The sequence below is a fragment of the Chelonia mydas genome, chromosome 14, assembly GCF_015237465.2.
Source record: "Chelonia mydas isolate rCheMyd1 chromosome 14, rCheMyd1.pri.v2, whole genome shotgun sequence".
NCBI lineage: Eukaryota > Metazoa > Chordata > Testudines > Cheloniidae > Chelonia > Chelonia mydas.
The window spans coordinates 41,157,302-41,176,000 of NC_051254.2; the positions used below are offsets into that span (position 1 = coordinate 41,157,302).

General features: G+C 51.9%; 1 protein-coding gene and 1 pseudogene across 4 annotated transcripts; both read right to left on the minus strand.

Moving 5' to 3' along the window:
• The window catches only part of LOC102938726, a 43,449-nt pseudogene extending 25,824 nt beyond the window's left edge, over window positions 1-17,625 (minus strand).
• Window positions 1,104-16,852, minus strand: LOC102938946 (C-type lectin domain family 2 member B). Of its 4 annotated transcripts, none has more exons than XM_037915119.2 (7): window positions 16,707-16,852; window positions 15,106-15,133; window positions 11,246-11,455; window positions 8,646-8,762; window positions 6,514-6,725; window positions 5,187-5,290; window positions 1,104-4,075 (listed from the first exon to the last, which is right to left on the minus strand). In XM_037915119.2, exons 3-7 carry the CDS (start codon window positions 11,277-11,279, stop codon window positions 3,937-3,939), a joined length of 606 nt encoding a protein of 201 aa, XP_037771047.1. In that variant the 5' UTR covers window positions 11,280-11,455; window positions 15,106-15,133; window positions 16,707-16,852; the 3' UTR covers window positions 1,104-3,936. The 4 variants fall into 4 exon arrangements, with proteins under 4 accessions (XP_037771047.1, XP_043384281.1, XP_027689598.2 ...); XM_043528346.1 differs by having other exon boundaries at window positions 1,104-4,204; XM_027833797.3 differs by lacking the exon at window positions 15,106-15,133 and having other exon boundaries at window positions 16,707-16,840.
• Window positions 17,626-18,699: the final 1,074 nt, after the last annotated feature.

The window sequence follows — 18,699 nt, forward strand, 5'->3', positions numbered from 1 at the left end:
TGCCAGATGATCGGCCAACATCAGCACATCTCTCTGTGGATCCCAGTGTTGGAGCCCCCCAGGCAAGGGAGCAAATCCCACTGCAGACAGACTGAGCTGGGGCCTACATCCAGGCAGGAAACTGCAGCACTGTCTTTCCCTCACCAGTTGTTCTTTACACAGGAAGGGTGGGCTGCACCCAGAGTTAAGCAACCAGAGAACACCGGCCAATCAGCGCTGGCTCGAAGGCGAGCAGATGGAAAACGGGCTTCCCACACATCAGCAAAGGCTGACCCACAGGAAGCTGGCTTTATCTCAGCTGCCGTGTGACAGTGCGTGGTAATGCAGATATGATCAATCTGATGAAGGGTGTGAAACAGCTGCCATATGAGCAGAGGGTAAAAAGCCTGGGGCTGGAAAAGAGATGACTAAGATGGGAGAGGATGGAAGTCTGTAAGATCATGAGCAGTGTGGAGAAAGTCAATGAGGAAGCGTTATTTACCCTTTCACATAAGAACCAGATCTCTCCCAATGAAATTAATAGGCAGCAGATTTAAAACAAACAAAATGAAGTATTTTTACACACAGGAAACAGTCAATCTGTGGAACTCCTTGCCAGAGGATGTTGTGAAGGCCAAAAGTATAACTGAGTTCAAAAAGAACTAGATAAGTTCATGGAAGATAGGTCCATCCATGGCTATTAGCCAGGATGGTCAGGGATGCAACCCCATGCTCTGGATGTCGGGTGTGGAAGGAGAAACAGATTCATAGTGAAATGTGCAGTGGTGATGTTAAGTGTATTTGCCAGAGGGAAGCTGTCCTGATCTAAACGGCATTAACAGATCCCCTATTTGACTAAGGGAAACACAGGACTAAGGTTCGGGCTTAGGGTAAAGTTCTCAAAGGTGGAGGGCCTGCAAAAACGCCACCCTCCACTCTGTCAGTGCTGGGACGCTTTAGAAATACACAAGAGAAACAGCGCCCCCCATGGGGCACGTGCACGCACAGAATGAACTTGTCCGCATGCGAACACACGTACGAATGGAAACCTCGCAGAGCTCCACTTCGCAGGCGCAGATGTGAAAGTATGACTGAGAGGACAGATCTTCTTGAACACAGGCATCTGAATGTTGAATAATTATTTTAATTACAAGTGCAAGTAGTCACAGAGCTAGGCACATTAAATCTGTACAATAATCACTGTATTGAGTTTGTATCGCTGATTGGTATATTAGCTTCCCCCCTATTTTAATGCTTGCAGTGGATATTTCCATACTGGGATCGCCTGGAAGAGCCACCCAGCTAGGCTCAAATCCACCTTGATCCTCCCAGCCCTGGTCTCTACACAGCAGATCAGGGGGCTCTGAAATAAACCTAGACAACATTGCAGCATCTTCTCCAGCCCAGCAGATGGCACTGGGTCAGGGGAAAAAATAAAAATAAACCAATACATAATAAAGACTAGAGCTGGAAAAGCAGCATTTTGCCTTACTAAAGTTTTCACAAGAAAAAAAATATCCCCTTTCAAACATCCTAATGGAACAATTTAAGTGCAAAAACTTCTTTCCCCATTTACATGTTTTTATTCATTCCCAATTTCTTCCACTTTGGAGACAGCGAGTGAGAAAGGGTTTGTATGGGTCTGTGAAGGGGGTAGTTTTTTTAAGGTAGAGTAGCAGCCGTGTTAGTCTGTATTCGCAAAAAGAACAGGAGTCCTTGTGGCACCTTAGAGACTAACCAATTTATTTGAGCAATAGTCTCTAAGGTGCCACAAATACTCCTGTAGTTTTTTTAAGGAACACCTTCACTTTGAAAGGTTAATTGAACACAAAGCATTACTTTCGGAAACGCTCTTACTCGTTTCCGCCTGGCAAAAGTTGGAAGGCAGCCAGAAAGTGGAGAGAAGAATGAAAAAAAACTCCACAGTTCAAGACATTTACAAAATTCTGGAAAAGTTGGGCTTCCCCCTGAAATGGTTTTGATAATAAATTAAAAGAAAAAAAAAAAAACAACTTCAGAAAACGAAAAAGATGAACTCACTGAAAATGAAGTTTCATCCATTCATGTTCAACGAAGACCTATTTTCTGACAAACTTTTCGTTAGAAAATACTCCATTGTCTCTAAGTGAGAAGGAGGGGAGACAGATTAAACAAAACAAGAGGTACCCCCCAGCCTCAAACTTTATGAGCAATGACTATGAGCAAATTACAACAGAAGGAAAAATAAGGTGCTTTTTTCTTTTACAGTTAGCTTATAGGAATGACTAAGTCGTATCAAACTTTATAAAACAAAAGGAGTGAACAGCAAATCGTTAAAGAGGTGAAAACTCCATGGCACGAGTTGTGAGACTTTCCACATTTCAATTATTTAGATTCAGCCTCCCATGGTCTGAACAGATGGTGCAGCTACAAAATACCCAGACTCGCCCATCAAAGCACTGCGGGAGTGCTCCCGCGGCAGCGCTTAGGCTGAGTCTGCACTAGAAAGTTCAGAGTTTCTTTAGCAAAGTCAGGAAACCCACCCGCTTACCCTGAATCGGATTTTGCGGTTTGTTTTGCTCACGGGGAGAGTCAAGCGCAAGCGAAAGGGTTCTACAGACCTCAGCTTCTCTGCCTGCCACTCGTAAAGAGGCCTAAATTAAAGTAAAAGGCGTTTGCTCTGCCTAGGAGTTTGTAGGCAAGTTCCTATCGCTGGAATGCACTGGTGACGCATTGCTACTACGGAGTACACAGCCGGCTGCCTTCTCACAAGGGCAAACGCCGCTCCTCGGCATCTCCGCAGCCGCCTCCATGCCTGTTCTCCTAGCTCTCCCAGCTAGTTATCAACTTCTGGCACGCACGCCTGGCCTTCCCTTTCCAGTCTCAATAAGCCCAGCAAGGCCCTAACACTCTCAAACATACAGACATTTCGATTTCCATTTGAACCTGCCTCTCATTTCTGGCCCTCCTTAATTATCTTCTTGGTTCCACAACGGAGACTCTCCATCAAAGATGGAACAACTACGTTTTGATCTGGGAGACAACACACCCCAGTCGACCCTATGCAGGAGGCAGCTCTGAATGAGCATCAACAAAGGGCCCTTTGGTGAGTTCAGATCCCGGTGCCATTTAGCCTTAACTTACAACTTTGTTGCTCGGTGTCGGGAGACAGCATGAGCGAATGGAGCCTGGCTCTGCAACCGCCGAAGAAAACCCACAGCCCGGCTGCTTGTGTCTTGCCGCAGCTTCCTTCCCTTGGGAGGATGTTGCGTTTCACATCTCTGCTTGCTGTGGATTTTCTTACCCTGTTGCTATTTAAGATTGTTTCAATTGTGCTGCCTCCCCGCCCAGCCGGCCCAGCAGAGCTGCGGGTACGTCTACATTGCAAGCACAGGGTCTGGCTGCAGTTAATGTAACGTACACAAGCTAAGTTTAATCTAGCTAGCACTGGAGTAATGATGCCGCAGCCGCGCAGGCTGGAACCCTGGGTAAAGACCTGGCTGGCTAGCGTAACCCCCACGTACCCTCATTGAGGTGTAGACACCCCCTGACAGACAGCAGCAGTGGAAGCTGGGAAGGGGTTTTATCCGTATCTACGGTATGGGGACATGGCGGCAGACTACGCTGCCATAGCCCCAGAGCATAGACACCTCCTACCACGGGAGAAGAGGGTTTTCCGTCACTGTAAGAACTCTGCCTTCCCAAGTGACGGTAGCGAGGGCAACTTAGCTGCGTCTTCACTGGGGGTTACGTCGGCCTAACTACAGCATTCAGGAGTGAGTTTTAAGCTTTAAGTGTAGACCAGGTCTTAGTACACAACCAGGAAGGAGAGGATTATACAGGGGCCAAAACACAGAGAAAATTAGAAGAGAGGCTTATTGAAAAAAAACAACTGTCAAGCTCTATCGAGGATCTTCTTGAGCGATGTTTGGAGTGTCAGGCAGCTGGGTCTGGAGACGTTTCCCCAGGCTTCGCCCTTCAGTCCCCCGGCATCGCGTCCTCCCTTTGCATCCCGTTGGGTTTACTGCAGATCCAGTAGCGCTTCGTGGAGCACCACGACGAAGTGGCAAAGCCGTCGCTCAGGTACGCGCAGTCGCCTTCTCCTCTTACCTTAAACCTGCGATAGAGACGCCCCGGTGATTAGAGTCTGGCAGGGGCCGGGCATGTGCCCCATCGGACGGGCCCATCCAGTGAAACCCCTCAGGATCGCCCCCTTCCTGCATCACTCATTCCACTCGAACTCTTCCTGGCAAGAGGGGTGGGGAGGAAGAGACTAAAACGCTGATCTCCAGTAGGGTTAAGGAACTATCTTTTGTCCACCCTGGCAATGCAAGACACCTTTTAACGTAGCTGGGTCACAAGCGTGGTTATTTCTGCAGCATAGCTACGACCTCAGGGATTGTCCTGCCAGATTCCTCCTCAGCAGCCACTGGCATTAACTCAGCATGGGCACTGGCGACTCTCTTCCCACTGTTTTTTGCTAGGGAGGAGGAAGTGCTAAGCTCCAGGAAGTTATTTAGGCACTGCTCCTCTGCTCAGCATTGCGAGGCCGAAGTGACTTAGGAGCCTGTGCAGTGACAGATTAGCCACTGGGCCAATGAGGCCCTTGCCTAGGGGTCCCTGCAAATTGGGGCACCCCGTGCCCTGCCCCACCTGCCCAACGTTCCTGCCGGGGAGCAGGGTCAGGGTGTGGGGGCTTCCCCCCACTCCCTAGCAGGAGCGCCAGGCGGGTGGAGCAAGGCAAGCCCCCGCGCCCTGACCTCATTTCCCCAGCAAGAGCGCTGGCGGGGCCGGGCGGGACTGCAGGCGGAAGGGGTGGGGAGGGCCCCCCCCCCCCCTTGATCTGGCCCAGGGCCCCACAAAACCTTAATCCGCCTCTGAGCTTAAGTCACTTCTGAAAGTGACTCATGTTCCTAAATTATTTCAACTTTGCAATGCTGAAGTGCCTTTAAAATCTGGGCTTAAATCCCCACTGAACTTTTCAGAAAAATACCTGGGTCTTTCATTTCCACCTAAGCCGCGCATTAGAGGGTTGGAGCCTGGGGCAGGGCATTCAGCCTGCTGATCTGCTAGGTCAGCGATGGGGGATGAGCCCCAAAGACCCGGGGAAATGTCACAAAGGAGAAAAGTAACCCGTGTTTTGGGAATAACTAATTTTTTTACCTGCCTGAATTCAGCCCTTTTCCCATTCGGAACCCAACAACGTGACTAGCTAGAAAAGGACTCACAGGTTGTTGAACTGTTCGCCATGCACCCATTGCCAGAGCTGCGCCGATACTCGCTTCAGGCCAATCCAGTACTCAGAGGGGCCTTTGTATCGCATAATGAAGTTCTTAAAAAAAAAAAAAAAAAGCACCTTATTCATTATAGTCTGTAATGCTGTTGAAATGGTTATATTTTCAGTCACTGCTTCAAGGGGAACTGCTGCCTGAAACAAATCCATTTCCTAGTGTAGATGGTCCCTGAATCTGCAGAGAATCTCAAACATTCGCGATGAACTGCACACTTCAGCTCCACCCGTTAACTCTGAAACCTAGTGATGGCGAACTCAACGTTAACTATTTTGCTGCTAAATGTTTTTATAGCAACATCCAGCTAACATGCTTACACTGTTAGGCACAGTGGCAGGTATCTGGTGGGAGGACTGGGGCGGATAGCACTTGTCTGCAAGACTCAGACTTTAAGGCCAGAAGAAACCCTCATGATTATCTAGTCTGAACTCTGGCACATCACAGTCCACTGAACCTCACCCAGGCACTCTTGTAATAGACCCATAACCTCTGGCTGAGTTACTGAAGTCATCAAATCATAATTTAAAGACTTCACGTTACAGAGAATCATTTACTCTAGTTTAAATGTGCAAATGTCCCATGCCCCATGCTGCAGAGGAAGGCAAGAAGACCTGCAGGGTCTCTGCCAATCTGACCCACAAGGAAAATTCCTTCCCGACCCAAGAGATGGTGATTATTTAGACCCTGAACAAGTGGGCAAGACCCACCAGCCAGACACTTGAGAAAGAATTCTCGGTAGTAACTCACAGCATTCCCCATCTAGTGTCCTCAGAGACGGAGTAAGATTTATTGGGACCCAAGTCCAAATTTATTTAAAAACCCTTTGCAAATCACCATTAAGAACTAGAGAAGTCCCATCAATGGCTATTAGCCAAGATGGTCAGGGACGCAACCCCAGGCTTGCGACCCTAAACCTCTGACTGCCAGAAGCTGGAAGTGGAAGACAGAGGTGGGTCACTCCAGAAATCCTCTGTGCTGAACCCTACCCCTGAAGCTCTGGTAAGGGCCACCATCCGAGACACGACGCTAGGCTAGATGCACCATTGGTCTGACCCAGTATGGCCGTTCTAATGTTCTAATTAACACGGCTGGATTTTTTAAAATATATGAATATTTGTATCTATCTGAGTTGTGGGTTCAGCTGCCAGAGCTTTTGTTCCAGCTGATTTGTTCCTCACAAGAGCACTAGAAGGAATCCTGGGACAAGATCATACCAACATGCCGCTTGGTGTCTATACCCGTTTTATTTTTCGTTTTCCCTTACCAGGTCTTTCTGGGTGTCGATCTCAGCCAGGGAGGCATTGAGTGAAGAGCAGAGGCTCTGGCTGGAGTCCCAGATCCCCTCGGTATCAGAGAAATAATAGCATTTCCCTCGAAACCCGACCCAGCCATCCGGGCAGCAGACAGTAGGGCGTTTTGCATTTAGCTGGGTTGGGGTGGAGACATGAGCCAGCTTGGATTCGGGTGGAGATTTCACTGAAGTTAAGAGAGTAACAGTGATAAGAGAGGTTTCAGAGTAGCAGCCGTGTTAGTCTGTATTCGCAAAAAGAAAAGGAGGGCTTCTGGCACCTTAGAGACTAACCAATTTATTTGAGAATAAGCTTTCGTGAGCTACAGCTCACTTCATCGGATGCATCCACTGAATTTGTTAGTCTCTAAGGTGCCACAAGTCCTCCTTTTCTTTTAGTGATAAGAGATTTTGCTTTTCCTAAACTCAAGGGAGGAAGCTGGAGGAAGCTGATAAACATGCCACCTTGTGGATCGTGGGTAGCACCTTTCTGTGCCGACAAATCAATTAACATTGAAATGGGTCACGTACCAGGTGCAAGCCCAGATTTGCCGGTTTAAAGGTGCTTTGGTTGTTTGCTCAGGGCTGACTTGTCCTCTGGTCTAGCACAGTTGCCAGCCGTCCTCTTCCGGCAGCCGTTCTGCGCAGCTGCCGGACGTTTCAGAAGCTTTCAGGGCCAGATCTGCACAAGCACTCAGCTCCCACTGACACACCAAAAGGAGCCGCTGGATTTTCAAAAGGGCTCGGCCCGTTGGGTCCTGAACATCTGGCCCGGAGCATTTTAAAATCTGATCCCAGGAGTCTCCTAAGCCTTCCCGTGGAGGGACCGTCCCCACGAGCTAGGGAAACACTTTCAGCCAGAAGGGCTGTTTTAAGCTAGCTTCTCTGTGGAAAGTATTGTGGGGGGTAACCAAAGGGACTAGCAGAGGCGGTTGCCGGAAGCATCGCATGCATGTAATTTCAAGCCAAAACAGACTTGGTAACTGCAGCTGCTGGCTGGCGAGGAAGGATGCGAGTCACCCGGCTTCCCTGTACCCTGGGGTGCCAGCCCCGTCTTGCTTCCCTGCTCTGGGTGCCACCGAGTGGAGCTCGGCGGGAACGCTTGCTGCTGGTGCCTTTCGCAGGCATGTCCCTCTCAGCCATGCACCCCGACAGAAATCTGAGGGGGGGGCATATAACCCCACATGCCTCCCCACCTCACGCCGCCTAGGAGAGAGCCTGTGGCTGGGGAATGGGCAGTTGTCAGGGTTCCCTCCCCACTCTGAACTCTGGGGTACAGATGTGGGGACCCACATGAAAGACCCCCTACATTTATATTCCACCAGCTTAGGTTAAAAACTCCCCCAAGGCACAAATTCCTTTCCCTGTCCTTGGACAGTATTGCTGCCATCACCAAGTGATTTACACAAACATTCAGGGAGGGGCCACTTGGAGCTCTATCCCCCCCAAATATCCCCCCCAAGGCCCTTCACCCCCTTTCCTGGGGAGGCTTGAGAATAATATACCAACCAATAGGGTAACAAGGTGAGCACAGACCAGACCCTTGGGTTTTTAGGACACTAAAACCAATCAGGTTCTTAAAAGAAGAACTTTATTAAAAAAAAAAAAAAGTAAAAAGCACCTCTGTAAAATCAGGGTGGAAGGTGATTTTACAGGGTAATAAAAAGATTTAAAACACAGAGGATTCCCCTCTGGGCTCAACTTCAAAGTTACAAAACAGGAATAAACCTCCCACTTAGCATAGGGAAAATTCACAAGCTAAAACAAAAGATACTCTAATGCATTTCCTTGCTATTACTTACAATTTCTGTAATTTAATTCGGGATCTTTTTAGGAGATGTTTTTTCCTGCTCTGGTCCCTCTCTCTGTCCGAGAGGGCACACAACAAAAGAGCATAAACAAAAACCTCCACCCGCCCAGATTTGAAAGTATCTTCTTTCCCCATTGGTCCTTCTGGTCAGGTGCCAACTAGGTTAATGGAAATGATTAACCCCTTACAGGTAAGTGATTCTGTACCTCTGGTCAGGAGGGATTTGATGTTACTGCATACATAAAGGTTGTTACCCTTCCCTTTCTATTTATGACAGCAGCGAAGGCTGACAACTCACCGGACAAAAGTATCATGGGAACAGCAACAATCACAACAACGACTGCGAGTACAACACCGACAATCAGGGGGACTTTCCACTTAACTGGTTTCCTGTGTCCAAGGTGAAGCAAGTCACCTGAAAGAGAACAAAACCCGTTCATGGTACCAGATGGCATTTATCTTGCCAGAGGCCAGGTAGCATTCCATTAGCTGGCCCATCGCCAGGACAACTGGCTTCCCAGGTGGAGAACAGATGGTAAAGTCTTAATGCTGCTGAGAAAGTGCCCCTGGTATGGCGCCCCTCGCAGTCTGACACTCAAAGGTCGGTGCTTCCACATTTAATACAAGGAACCAGGTTCACGTAGGGTTGCCAACCCTCCAGGATTGGCCTGGAGTCTCCTGGAATCAGCATCAATCTCCCAGTGACTATTGAAGCAATCAGAGAGATTTTAATAGGATATTTGAAAAAAACCTACATTACATCATGTTGTGGGGGGGGGAACGACTCCCAGAATAGCTTCAGTCAGAGTTGGCAACCCTAGGTTCATGGAAGGCAGCGGAAAACTCTGGAGAAATCCCAAGGGGTCACTGACTTTGCACTTCCACAGCTCCTTCCCTCCAATGCTCGCAGCCCTCTGCCATCACGGAGCTTATCTGCTTACCTGCTAGGCGGTATCATTGCCACCACTTCACAGATGGGGAAACCGAGGCAGAGAGAGGGGCGGCTTGCTCTGGATCACAATGAGCCAGCAGCAGATGCATGACTCCAAGTCTCGTGCATTAGCCACAAGACTTTCCTTCTGCACTGTTTCCTTTTAGCTTCCCTAAGGTGCCTCATCTGACTATTTCTCAAGTTGGTTCCATCCAGCCAAAATAATTAAGCCACCAAAACGTCAGCAAAAAAAAGGGCATTTTCCTTCCCTTCTCCCACACCCACAGGATCCTCAGAAAGGAGATGAGCCCGCTCCCAGTTTTGGGACTGCACTGATCACTCTTTATCGGTCTAGACTAGTCAAAATAGGACTGAGAGTCAAGCAATCTGAGCCCGCCACAGACTCCATATCACCTTTGGCAAATCGCTTACTTGCCTTTGAAACACTGACTCCAAGTGCTCTAGGAATTTAAACCCCATTTAAAAACCAACTTCACTTTGATACGGAGGAGCCTAAATTTCACTGGGGAGGGGGGGATCAATGACATTTAGGCTCCTAAGTCTTCAAACTTCCTTTTGAAAGTGAGGAAGCTTTAAAAGTTTTCCTCCTCACCTCTCCAGGTCCTCAGTTTCCCCATTTTTGGTAAGGTGGGGACGATCCCTACCTCACCACGTGGGTGGTCAGGATTATTTCTGGCTGTTTGTAAGGGGTGCAAAGACCCCTGGATGGAGGGGGCCGTTGTACTGTTTGAATAAATGACTGTGTCCGTTCAATGAAAACTGTTTTGGGCAGAAGTTAACGGTTTCTTTGAAATCCCTTCAGTCATGGAACGGAATGCTCGACCAACGTCAAAATATTTCTGATGGACGCATTTCAGAGGCCCTGGCGGATGAAGCCACAGGAGCAGGTGTGCATTTACTGTATGTCTACAGAAACCTGTGTTTGCATAAACAAGCAATCCAGTTCCCCTCCCCCCCCCCGCACACAGCTGGTCTCGGCAATGCCCACTGTGGGATTCTGGGTGAAACAGGTGCAGCGATGGCAAACTTGGCTCAGTTGTCCTGAGCATAAAGCGGAGAGAGAAAGAACAAACCCATGCAGTCATACGAACACTATGCAAGTGGAACACGGTCTGTTGGCGGGCGGGATCGAACCTGGAACCAGCGAAGCTTAGTGCATGAGCCTCTACTGCGTGAACTAAAAGCCACATGGTTCTTAGCTAGGACTGTAGCAGACTCATTGATCTCTAGATGCCACTAGACAGGGGACAGGGCACGACACCAAACAGACCTGGGTTACACCAGGCCACAAAATCCCACCATACAACCATCGTCTCATGTGTGTGCTTGGAAAACATCAGCTGCGCCTACGAACCAGGGGGCCTGCATGTAGGAGCTTGGAACCCGGGACTCTGGATGCCAACCGCCAGACGGCAGTATAGGTAGGGTGGCCAATTTTGTAATATTTAAGAAACAGACACTCTAGCAGGTGTGCCAGAACCTTCCCCCCACCCCGCCTCTTCCCCCGAGGCCCCGCCCCAACTCTTCGCCCAAAGCTGTACCTCTTCCCCTGAGGCCCCGCCCCTGCGCTGACTCTTCCCCCCCCAAAGCCCCGCCCCCCATTTGCTCCTCTTTCCCTCCTCCCCCCTTGCTTGCTGCTTATTCCCCCTTCTCCCCTTCCTGGGTCGGGAGGAACTCGCCTGCAGAGCCAGGGCTGGGAGCTGCAGCCGCCCGACGCAGGTAGGAGGTGACCCCGGCTGAGTAGGGGCTGGCACGGGTGATGACCCGGCGCCGCCCTGCCTCCCCCACCAGCAGTAACCGGACATTGCATGGCCGGTCAGTAGATCTGACCAGACATTGTCAGGTCCCCTTCTCGACTGGACTTTCCAGTTGAAAACCAGGCACCTGGACACCCTAAATATAGATGTAGCCCCCAGGCTGCTCCTACTCAGTCAAGCGTTAGTTACCTTGTCTTCCACTGAGCGACTGCTCTAAAGCCATGGGATCCACGCCTTTTGTCACCTCTCCTCTCTCACCAAGACAGATGAACGCTGGGGTGTGGGCACTGGGCTCTGACCAGTTCCTCTCTAGCTGCAATTGGGTCCAGTCCAGAGGCAGCAATCAATTTCAGAGATCCCAGCGCCAGATCCTCTCCCCTCGGCAGAGACTGGACTAAACTGAAACCAAGAGACAGAAACAGTCCCGATTTTCAAGGGTTGGCTGTTTGTCTGTACCCTTAGTTCCTTCCCCAGCCGGCCCGCACACCCAGAGGCGTTAACAGTGTAACAAACGACCTCACATTTCCTCAGAAACCTGGACCACCTCCCCGCCACCTGACGGCAAAGGGATTTAGAAAGTAAAATGGACTGACAGAGATTACACACGGGAATTTATTCACCCACCACAACTGGAAAAGAAGAGAACTGCCCCTGTCCAAAGTGCAACTAAAGGGGAATTTTCCAGGAAGCCAGTTCCCATGTGGAAATTTAGCTGGAATGCCCCCTCCTCTTCAGGAAAGTGACACAGAAAAAGCAACCAGAGATATATTTACACGCAACCAGAGATATATTTACAGTAGATGCTGCTTAATAACAACCCTCACTACATTTTGCCTGGAACCAATACTGTCCAGTTGACTATAAAGGTAACCGGTCTGGCTATTGGCAACCGGCTTGACAGTTTAGAAAAAAAAAAAAATCCCTAGCATCTCCACTCTCCAGGGAAAACCCCTGCTTGCAGGCAGGTTTGCGGGGCTGGAGCCAGAGAAATCACGTCCTAGCCATTCCTTTCCTGGCTACAGCACCACAATCCTGACTTCTGCTGATCACGCAGCATTGGATAATGGCAACTTTCAGGCATCCACCAGCAGCCTGCGAACAAGAGGAATGTGCTGGATTGCTAATCTGTGGGCCTGTCTATATTAGAAAAGTTGTAGCAGTGTAACTAACTCAGTTTTAACACTGATCTTCTCATGATCCTAGTGAAAATTCCTAATGTAGATGTAGATTTAAACCAATTGAAGGAAGACAAACCATTGAAGGGCTGGGAGCAGCAGAAGCGTGCTAAAAGTGAGGCGGCCACAGGCTCCCGAACTGTGGCCCCGCCCCCCTGCTGTGCCCCCCAAAGGCCCCGCCCCCACACCACCCCTTCTCCCTGAGCCCCCGCCCCGACATTGCCTAGTTTCATGGAAGCCCCGCCCCTTCCCAAGATTCTGCCCCCATGCTGCGCATTCCCACTGAGACCCCGCCCCTTCCCCCGAGACCCCGCCCCCACCCCGCATCTTCCCCTGGGGCCTTGCTTCTGCATCATCTCCCCAAGAACAGGCCCGCTCTTCTGCCCCTCCCCCGTTGCTTGCTCTTACGGCCATAGGCGCCGACTTCCACTGTTCCCGGTGGGTGCTCGACCCCACCCCTGCCCCTGCACCACCCTTGCCCCGCCCCCATTCCACCCCTTCCCCAAATTCCCCGCACCTGCCCCGCCTCCTCCCCTGAGCGCGCCCCGTCCCCACTCCTCCCTCCTGGAAAGTCCTAAGTGCCACCAAACAGCTGTTTGGCGGCGGGATGCGCTGGGAGGTAGGTGGAGGAGCAGGGACGCGGCACGCTCGAGGGGGGGGAAGTGAGGTGGGGGGAGCTTGGCTGCCGGTGGGTGCAGAGCACCCACTAATTTTTCCACGTGGGTGCTCCAGCCCCGGAGCACCCACGGAGTCTGCACCTATGCTTACAGCAGTAAAAAGGGGGAGGGGGGCATGGCCCCCGGGCCCCCCCTTCCAGTAACCCTGGCATCTACATTAGGTATTTGCCTCAGCATAACGAGATCGATTTTTAAAGTCAATTTAGTGTAACTATGGCATCCCCCTGGCCAAGATGGAGTCCGCTGTGCAGGCAGCTCCGGCCAAGAACAGGTGCTTCCAGGAACGCAGCCGGGAAACTCCTTGTCACCCCGTGGGCACCTGTTCCACACCCCCTGGAGTAAAGACACCACACGTCCAGAGCAGTCCAATGACTACAGGAAAGGGAAATATTTATTTACAGAGGGATGAATGGAGAAAAACAGGGTTATATCCAACACAAGGCCCCACAGGCCCGTGGTACCAGCGGTCTGAAAGGGCAGGCACCGAGCAACGTGTCCACCGAGAGTTCAGGAGATCCGGGCACAGTTCCAGTCCAGAGGTGAGTCTTGGGTGCTCCCAGTCACCTCCGGCGGCAGTGAACTTTCCCCAGACCCCAACAAACCCCTCCGGTGCCCTCTTCTGCAGCTCTCTGCAAAGCCGCACAGAGCAACCACCTCCCCACTTAACTAGCTAACAGCCTCCCTCCTTATTCCCAATGCAAGGTCAGTGCTTCAACACTCATGGTCCCACACAGCTCTGGGCAGCAGGGATCCTGGGTCCAGCGCCGGTTTGTCCTTCTCGGGCGATTCCTCCCTGGCACGGCGCTCCTTCTGGCTCCTGTCCTGGGGTGTCCCCGGTCAGCCGCTCTGTCCCTTCCGGGCTTTGGGCGGGTTCTCGGCTGCTTCGCTACGGGAGGGCCTGCTCGCTTGGAGCTCTCTTGTCTGGAGTTCCAGACACGCACACCCTGTTGCTTCCCCTTTCCCCATCCCAGAACAACCCGCCCTTCCGCTGCCTCAGGACAAGGTTGTAAAAGGGACCAGGCTCTCTGAACCCCAGTGGGGTGACATGAGTTACAGGGGTGCAGCTTAAAGGTGGCACCTTCACCCTAGCTCCCCTAGCGCTTCACTGGGGTCAGCTGACTGCCAGGGGAGAGTGCCCCCTACTAAGCCCCCATCCCGCTCCTTGTAGCACAGCGCCCCCTAGCGCCGCACTGGTGCATTGGGGTCAGCGCTGACGGCTGGGGAGAGCGCCCTGTACTGAGTCCCCATCCCACTCCTTGTAGCGCAGCGCCCCCTAGCGCCGCACTGGTGCATTGGGGTCAGCGCTGACTGCCAGGGGAGAGCGCCCCCTACTGAGCCCCCATCCCGCTCCTTGTAGCGCAGCGCCCCCTAGCGCCGCACTGGTGCATTGGGGTCAGCGCTGACTGCTGGGGAGAGCGCCCCCTACTGAGCCCCCATCCCGCTCCTTGTAGCACAGCGCCCCCTAGCACCGCACTGGTGCATTGGGGTCAGCGCTGACTGCCAGGGAACAGCGCCCCCCTACTGAGCCCCCAGCCCCGCTCCCTGAAGCACAGCGCCCCCTAGCCTGGTGCTGACACTCACTGCAAGGGGAGAGCGCCCCCTCCTGGTCCTCAGCTGCCCGTACAGAGGAGAAGCAAGGAAGAAAGCAGTCAAGTGAGCCCAGGAGTTGCTCGTTGGGAAGGGTGGGGGGGAGGAGGAAGAAGGGGGAAGGGCGGGGGGGAGGAGGAAGAAGGGGGAAGGGCTTGCCTTCCCTTGAAAGTTGATTCCGATGCTGCTGCTCCGATGCGAATGCCAAGCGTTCACACAGGGAGCAGCTCATCCGGAGCAGTGGGGCCAGAGTCAAGTCATTCCACGGGGAGACCATCCCGAGAGGGAAACAATCATCGGGGCGGTGACATGCAGTTTTCCACCCTCACAAGTGGGGGGGGGGGGTCCAGCCTGCAAGGCCTGGAGCACCACCCCCCCACTCCTGCCGGCCCCGCCTGCCCAGTGCCACGCGAAGGGCCCCCAATCCACTGTCCCAACTCCGTGCACAAGTAAACACAACAGTCACGGCTGCAGACGTCACCCCTCCCCTCCCCCAAGGCAGCAGAGGGGAAGCTGCCCCCCCCGCCCCATACACCCCCACCCCAGTGCAGCTGAGCACCGAGATAGCCCAACGTGGAGTTGCATCAGGAAACTAATGCAATAAACTCACCTCCCAGGACGCTGTGGCAGGAGCTGCCCTGTTGGTTGAGGAAGCGAAAACGAAAGCAGCGACTTTATCCAGCTGCGATGTAAACAACCCCGCTCTGCCCAGTCCCTTCCCCCTCCTTTGCCGAGACCCCAGTTCGCTGCCTCCAGCCCAAGGCTTGAAGCGACTCCCCTGGTCTCAAACTAGAATCTTTCCCAGCCAACCCCCCCCGCACACACACACGCCCGCAGCTTCTGCTTTATTTGCTCCTAAGGGGGATCAGCTGCTTTGCTTGTGTCCAGCTCCTTGCACACAGCAAAGGCCCTTGCATCCTCCATTCCTCCAGCATCCCCCTCTGTTGCACAGACCCCACCTGCAGCTGCCTCTCCCTGCCTCATGCCAGGGGCTCTGTGTGCCCCCCAGATCCCCATGCCCCTAGACTGGGGGTTCCCCTTTCTCCCCCCAGCCCAAAGGCTCTGTGTGTCCCCCGCAGATCCTCATGTCCCTGGACCAGGGTACCCCTTTCTCCCCCCAGCCCAAAGGCTCGGTGTGCCACCCTCACAATCCCCTCTCCAATGATATCAGCTCTGTGTCAGCCCCTCCCATTGCCAGGGCCTCTGTTCACCCCTATTCCTACCCCCATCTGTGTGTCCCTCCATGCCAGGAGCTCTCTGTCCCCCACATGTCCCCATCCCCCATATCACTCTCTCCCCTTCTCACCATCATGGCAGGTTCTTTGTGCATTCCTCCCCCCAACCCAGCTCCCTCCTCAGGGTTGCAAAGATTGGTGTCCAAAAATGCCCCCAGCTGACACAGTGAGGTCTGCCTGAGTTTGCAGAGAGCCTGCTCCTGAAGGCCACAGACGGCTCGTAACAGCAGACGCCTGAACACTGCTGTGAAGAGCAGGGAGTCCAGGGGAAACCCCTAAAACAATCCAGCACAGAGCTCTGCTGGGATGCTAGCAGCTGGCCCTTCCATCCTCACACAGAGACCTCTGCGGGGTTTAAAAAACTCCTCTCCTCCCCCTTGATGGCACGGTGCATATGGAAGACCAATTGTAGGAGGGGTGGCGGTAGGCAGGGTTCCCACTGCCTTTGGTCTTCACTCTGCTCAGTGTCTCCCTGCCCACTGCACACTGTTTTTGAGTGGGCTGGGTTCAGAGAAGAAGGTGGGGAACACAACTCCAGCAGGGGGCTCTGTGCGGGGAGGGATCCCGCATGCCAACAGGGGGCCCACAGAAAAATCGCTAGAGGGTGCCAAGGTTTGTTGCTGACGGAGGGGCCGCCTACGATATATGTAGGCAACAGCCTGTCGCATGGAAAATGGCCCTGTGTGGGCCTCAGTTTCCCCTTACTTACACCAGTGGACATCAGATTTTTGTGGTCTTCCCCCCAGATTAGTAGGGCTCTAGCCATAGGGTTCCCCTTATCAGATTATCTGAACACCTCACAATCTTTAATAATAATAATAATAATAATAATAATAATAATACCTAGCTTGTATCTTGCGCTTTTCATAAAGCAGATCATCTAGCACTTTACAAAAATCATTAGTGCCATTTCACAGATGGGGAAACTGAGGCACAGAGGAGGGGAAAGCAATTTACCCCCTCTCCCCCCACTCACCCAGCAGCAGAACTTGGAATAGACAGGCTCGAAAGCTTGTTTCTCTCCCCAGCAGAAGCTGATCCAGTAAAAGATATCTCACCCACTGTGAATATCCTTGGACTGACACGGCTACACCACTGCTCAAATTCTGCACCGTCATATATGGGTGACTCACGTTTTTCTGTGACTGGCTGTTCCGTCCCCTGATAAATCACAGGGCTGACTCAGTGGAGATGACTCAGGAGGGTGGTAGGATCAGCACAGGATAAACATTCAGACAAACAGGCCATGTGGTGCCAGAACCAGCGTAGTGCCTGCATGAAACTCAGGGCATGTCTACACAGCAACTAGACACCTGTGGCTGGCCCGTGTCACCTGACTTGGGCTTGCAGGGCTGTTTCATTGCTGTGTAGACATCTGGGCTAAGCCCGGAGTTCAGACTCTGGGACCCGACCGGGTGGGAGGGTCCCAGAGCCAGAGCCCAGAAGTCTACACAAAAATGAAACAGCCACGAAAGCCTGAGTCAGCTGGCATGGACCAGCCATGGGTTTTCCTTTGCTGTGTAGACGAATACTTACTGGCCTCTGGACCAGCGGCTCTCAGCCTCCCCAGACAACTGTACCTCTTTCAGGAGGCTGATTTGTCTGGCATCCCTCCCGAGTTTCACCTCACTTAAAAATGACTCGCTTATGAAATCAGACATAACAATACAAAAGTCTCACAGCCATTGTTACTGAAAATTTGCTTCCTTTCTCATTTGCATCATATAATTATAAATCAATCGGAATATAAATATTGTACTTACCTGTCCGTGTGTAGTCTATAGAGCAATGTAAAGAAGTCATCCTCTGTCTGAAATTTTAGTTTGTGCTCGTGCTTTTTCTGTAGCCTGTTATAAAACTAGGCAAAGGTCTAGATGAGTTATGTGCCCCCTGGAAGACCTCTGCGTACCCCCAGGGTACATACATGTACCCCTGGTTGAGAACCACTGCTCTAGGCAAGCACCAGTAATCCCATGGGCTGTGGTATACGAATTTACATAGCCTAGACTAGAGGGAGGGATTATTGGGGTCCAGGGCAGCACAGACACACAGCAATGCAGTCAGCATGATAACAACCTTGCTTCTCTTTCTGAATGCACCTATTGCTTTATCCTTTTCCTCCCAGCTCTATGTTCTCCTGCCATCTGACACCCCGCTAGCTTTCTAACCTCCCAATTTATCCCTTAACGACAATGCTCCAAATTCTGCATTCAGTCCCAACTGTATGAGCCCTACTAAACTGACTTGGGCATTTTGGCTCAGGGTCTCCTGCTATCTCATGTTATACTTTGAATAGATGCGGTTTGCAAATATTGTTCTGTGTTCCCACTTGCCCCCATACCTGCCCTGCCTCATGTGAAACTAGCTTGCAAATTAAAATAACCCCAAAGCACCTCCCTTCACTGTAAGGCGAGAAGCAGAAGAGACCAGGACCCAGGGCTGATCCCCCTAGTGGGCAAAGCTGGGCCCCATGTGGCTGCTTGTTTTTTTATTTATCACAGCTGGTGAAGAGGCTGAATTCCGTGTCCCTCCCTTGTGCCCAGTGGCCGGGAAATGTGAGCAGGGCAGATCTGCTCTGGGAATTATTTGGGGGCAGTTCTCTGGCCTGTGCCATTCAGGTGGACAGACTAGATGGCCACGATGGAGGTTTCAGAGTAGAAGCCGTGTTAGTCTGTATTCGCAAAAAAAACAGGAGGACTTGTGGCACCTTAGAGACTAATCAATTTATTTGAGCATAAGCTTTCGTGAGCTGCTGCTCCCTTCATCGGATGCATAAAGTGGAAAATACAGTGAGGAGATTTATATACACACAGACCATGAAAAAATGCGGGAAGTGGGCAGGCTCAAGCCCACCCACTGCTAAAGGCCCCTCCCCCAGCCCAGCGGGAGGGACCACTGGACCCAGGGACCAACTGAGTACCGGGGGACAACTAATGAAAAACAGGGATCAGAGATGCATCCGATGAAGT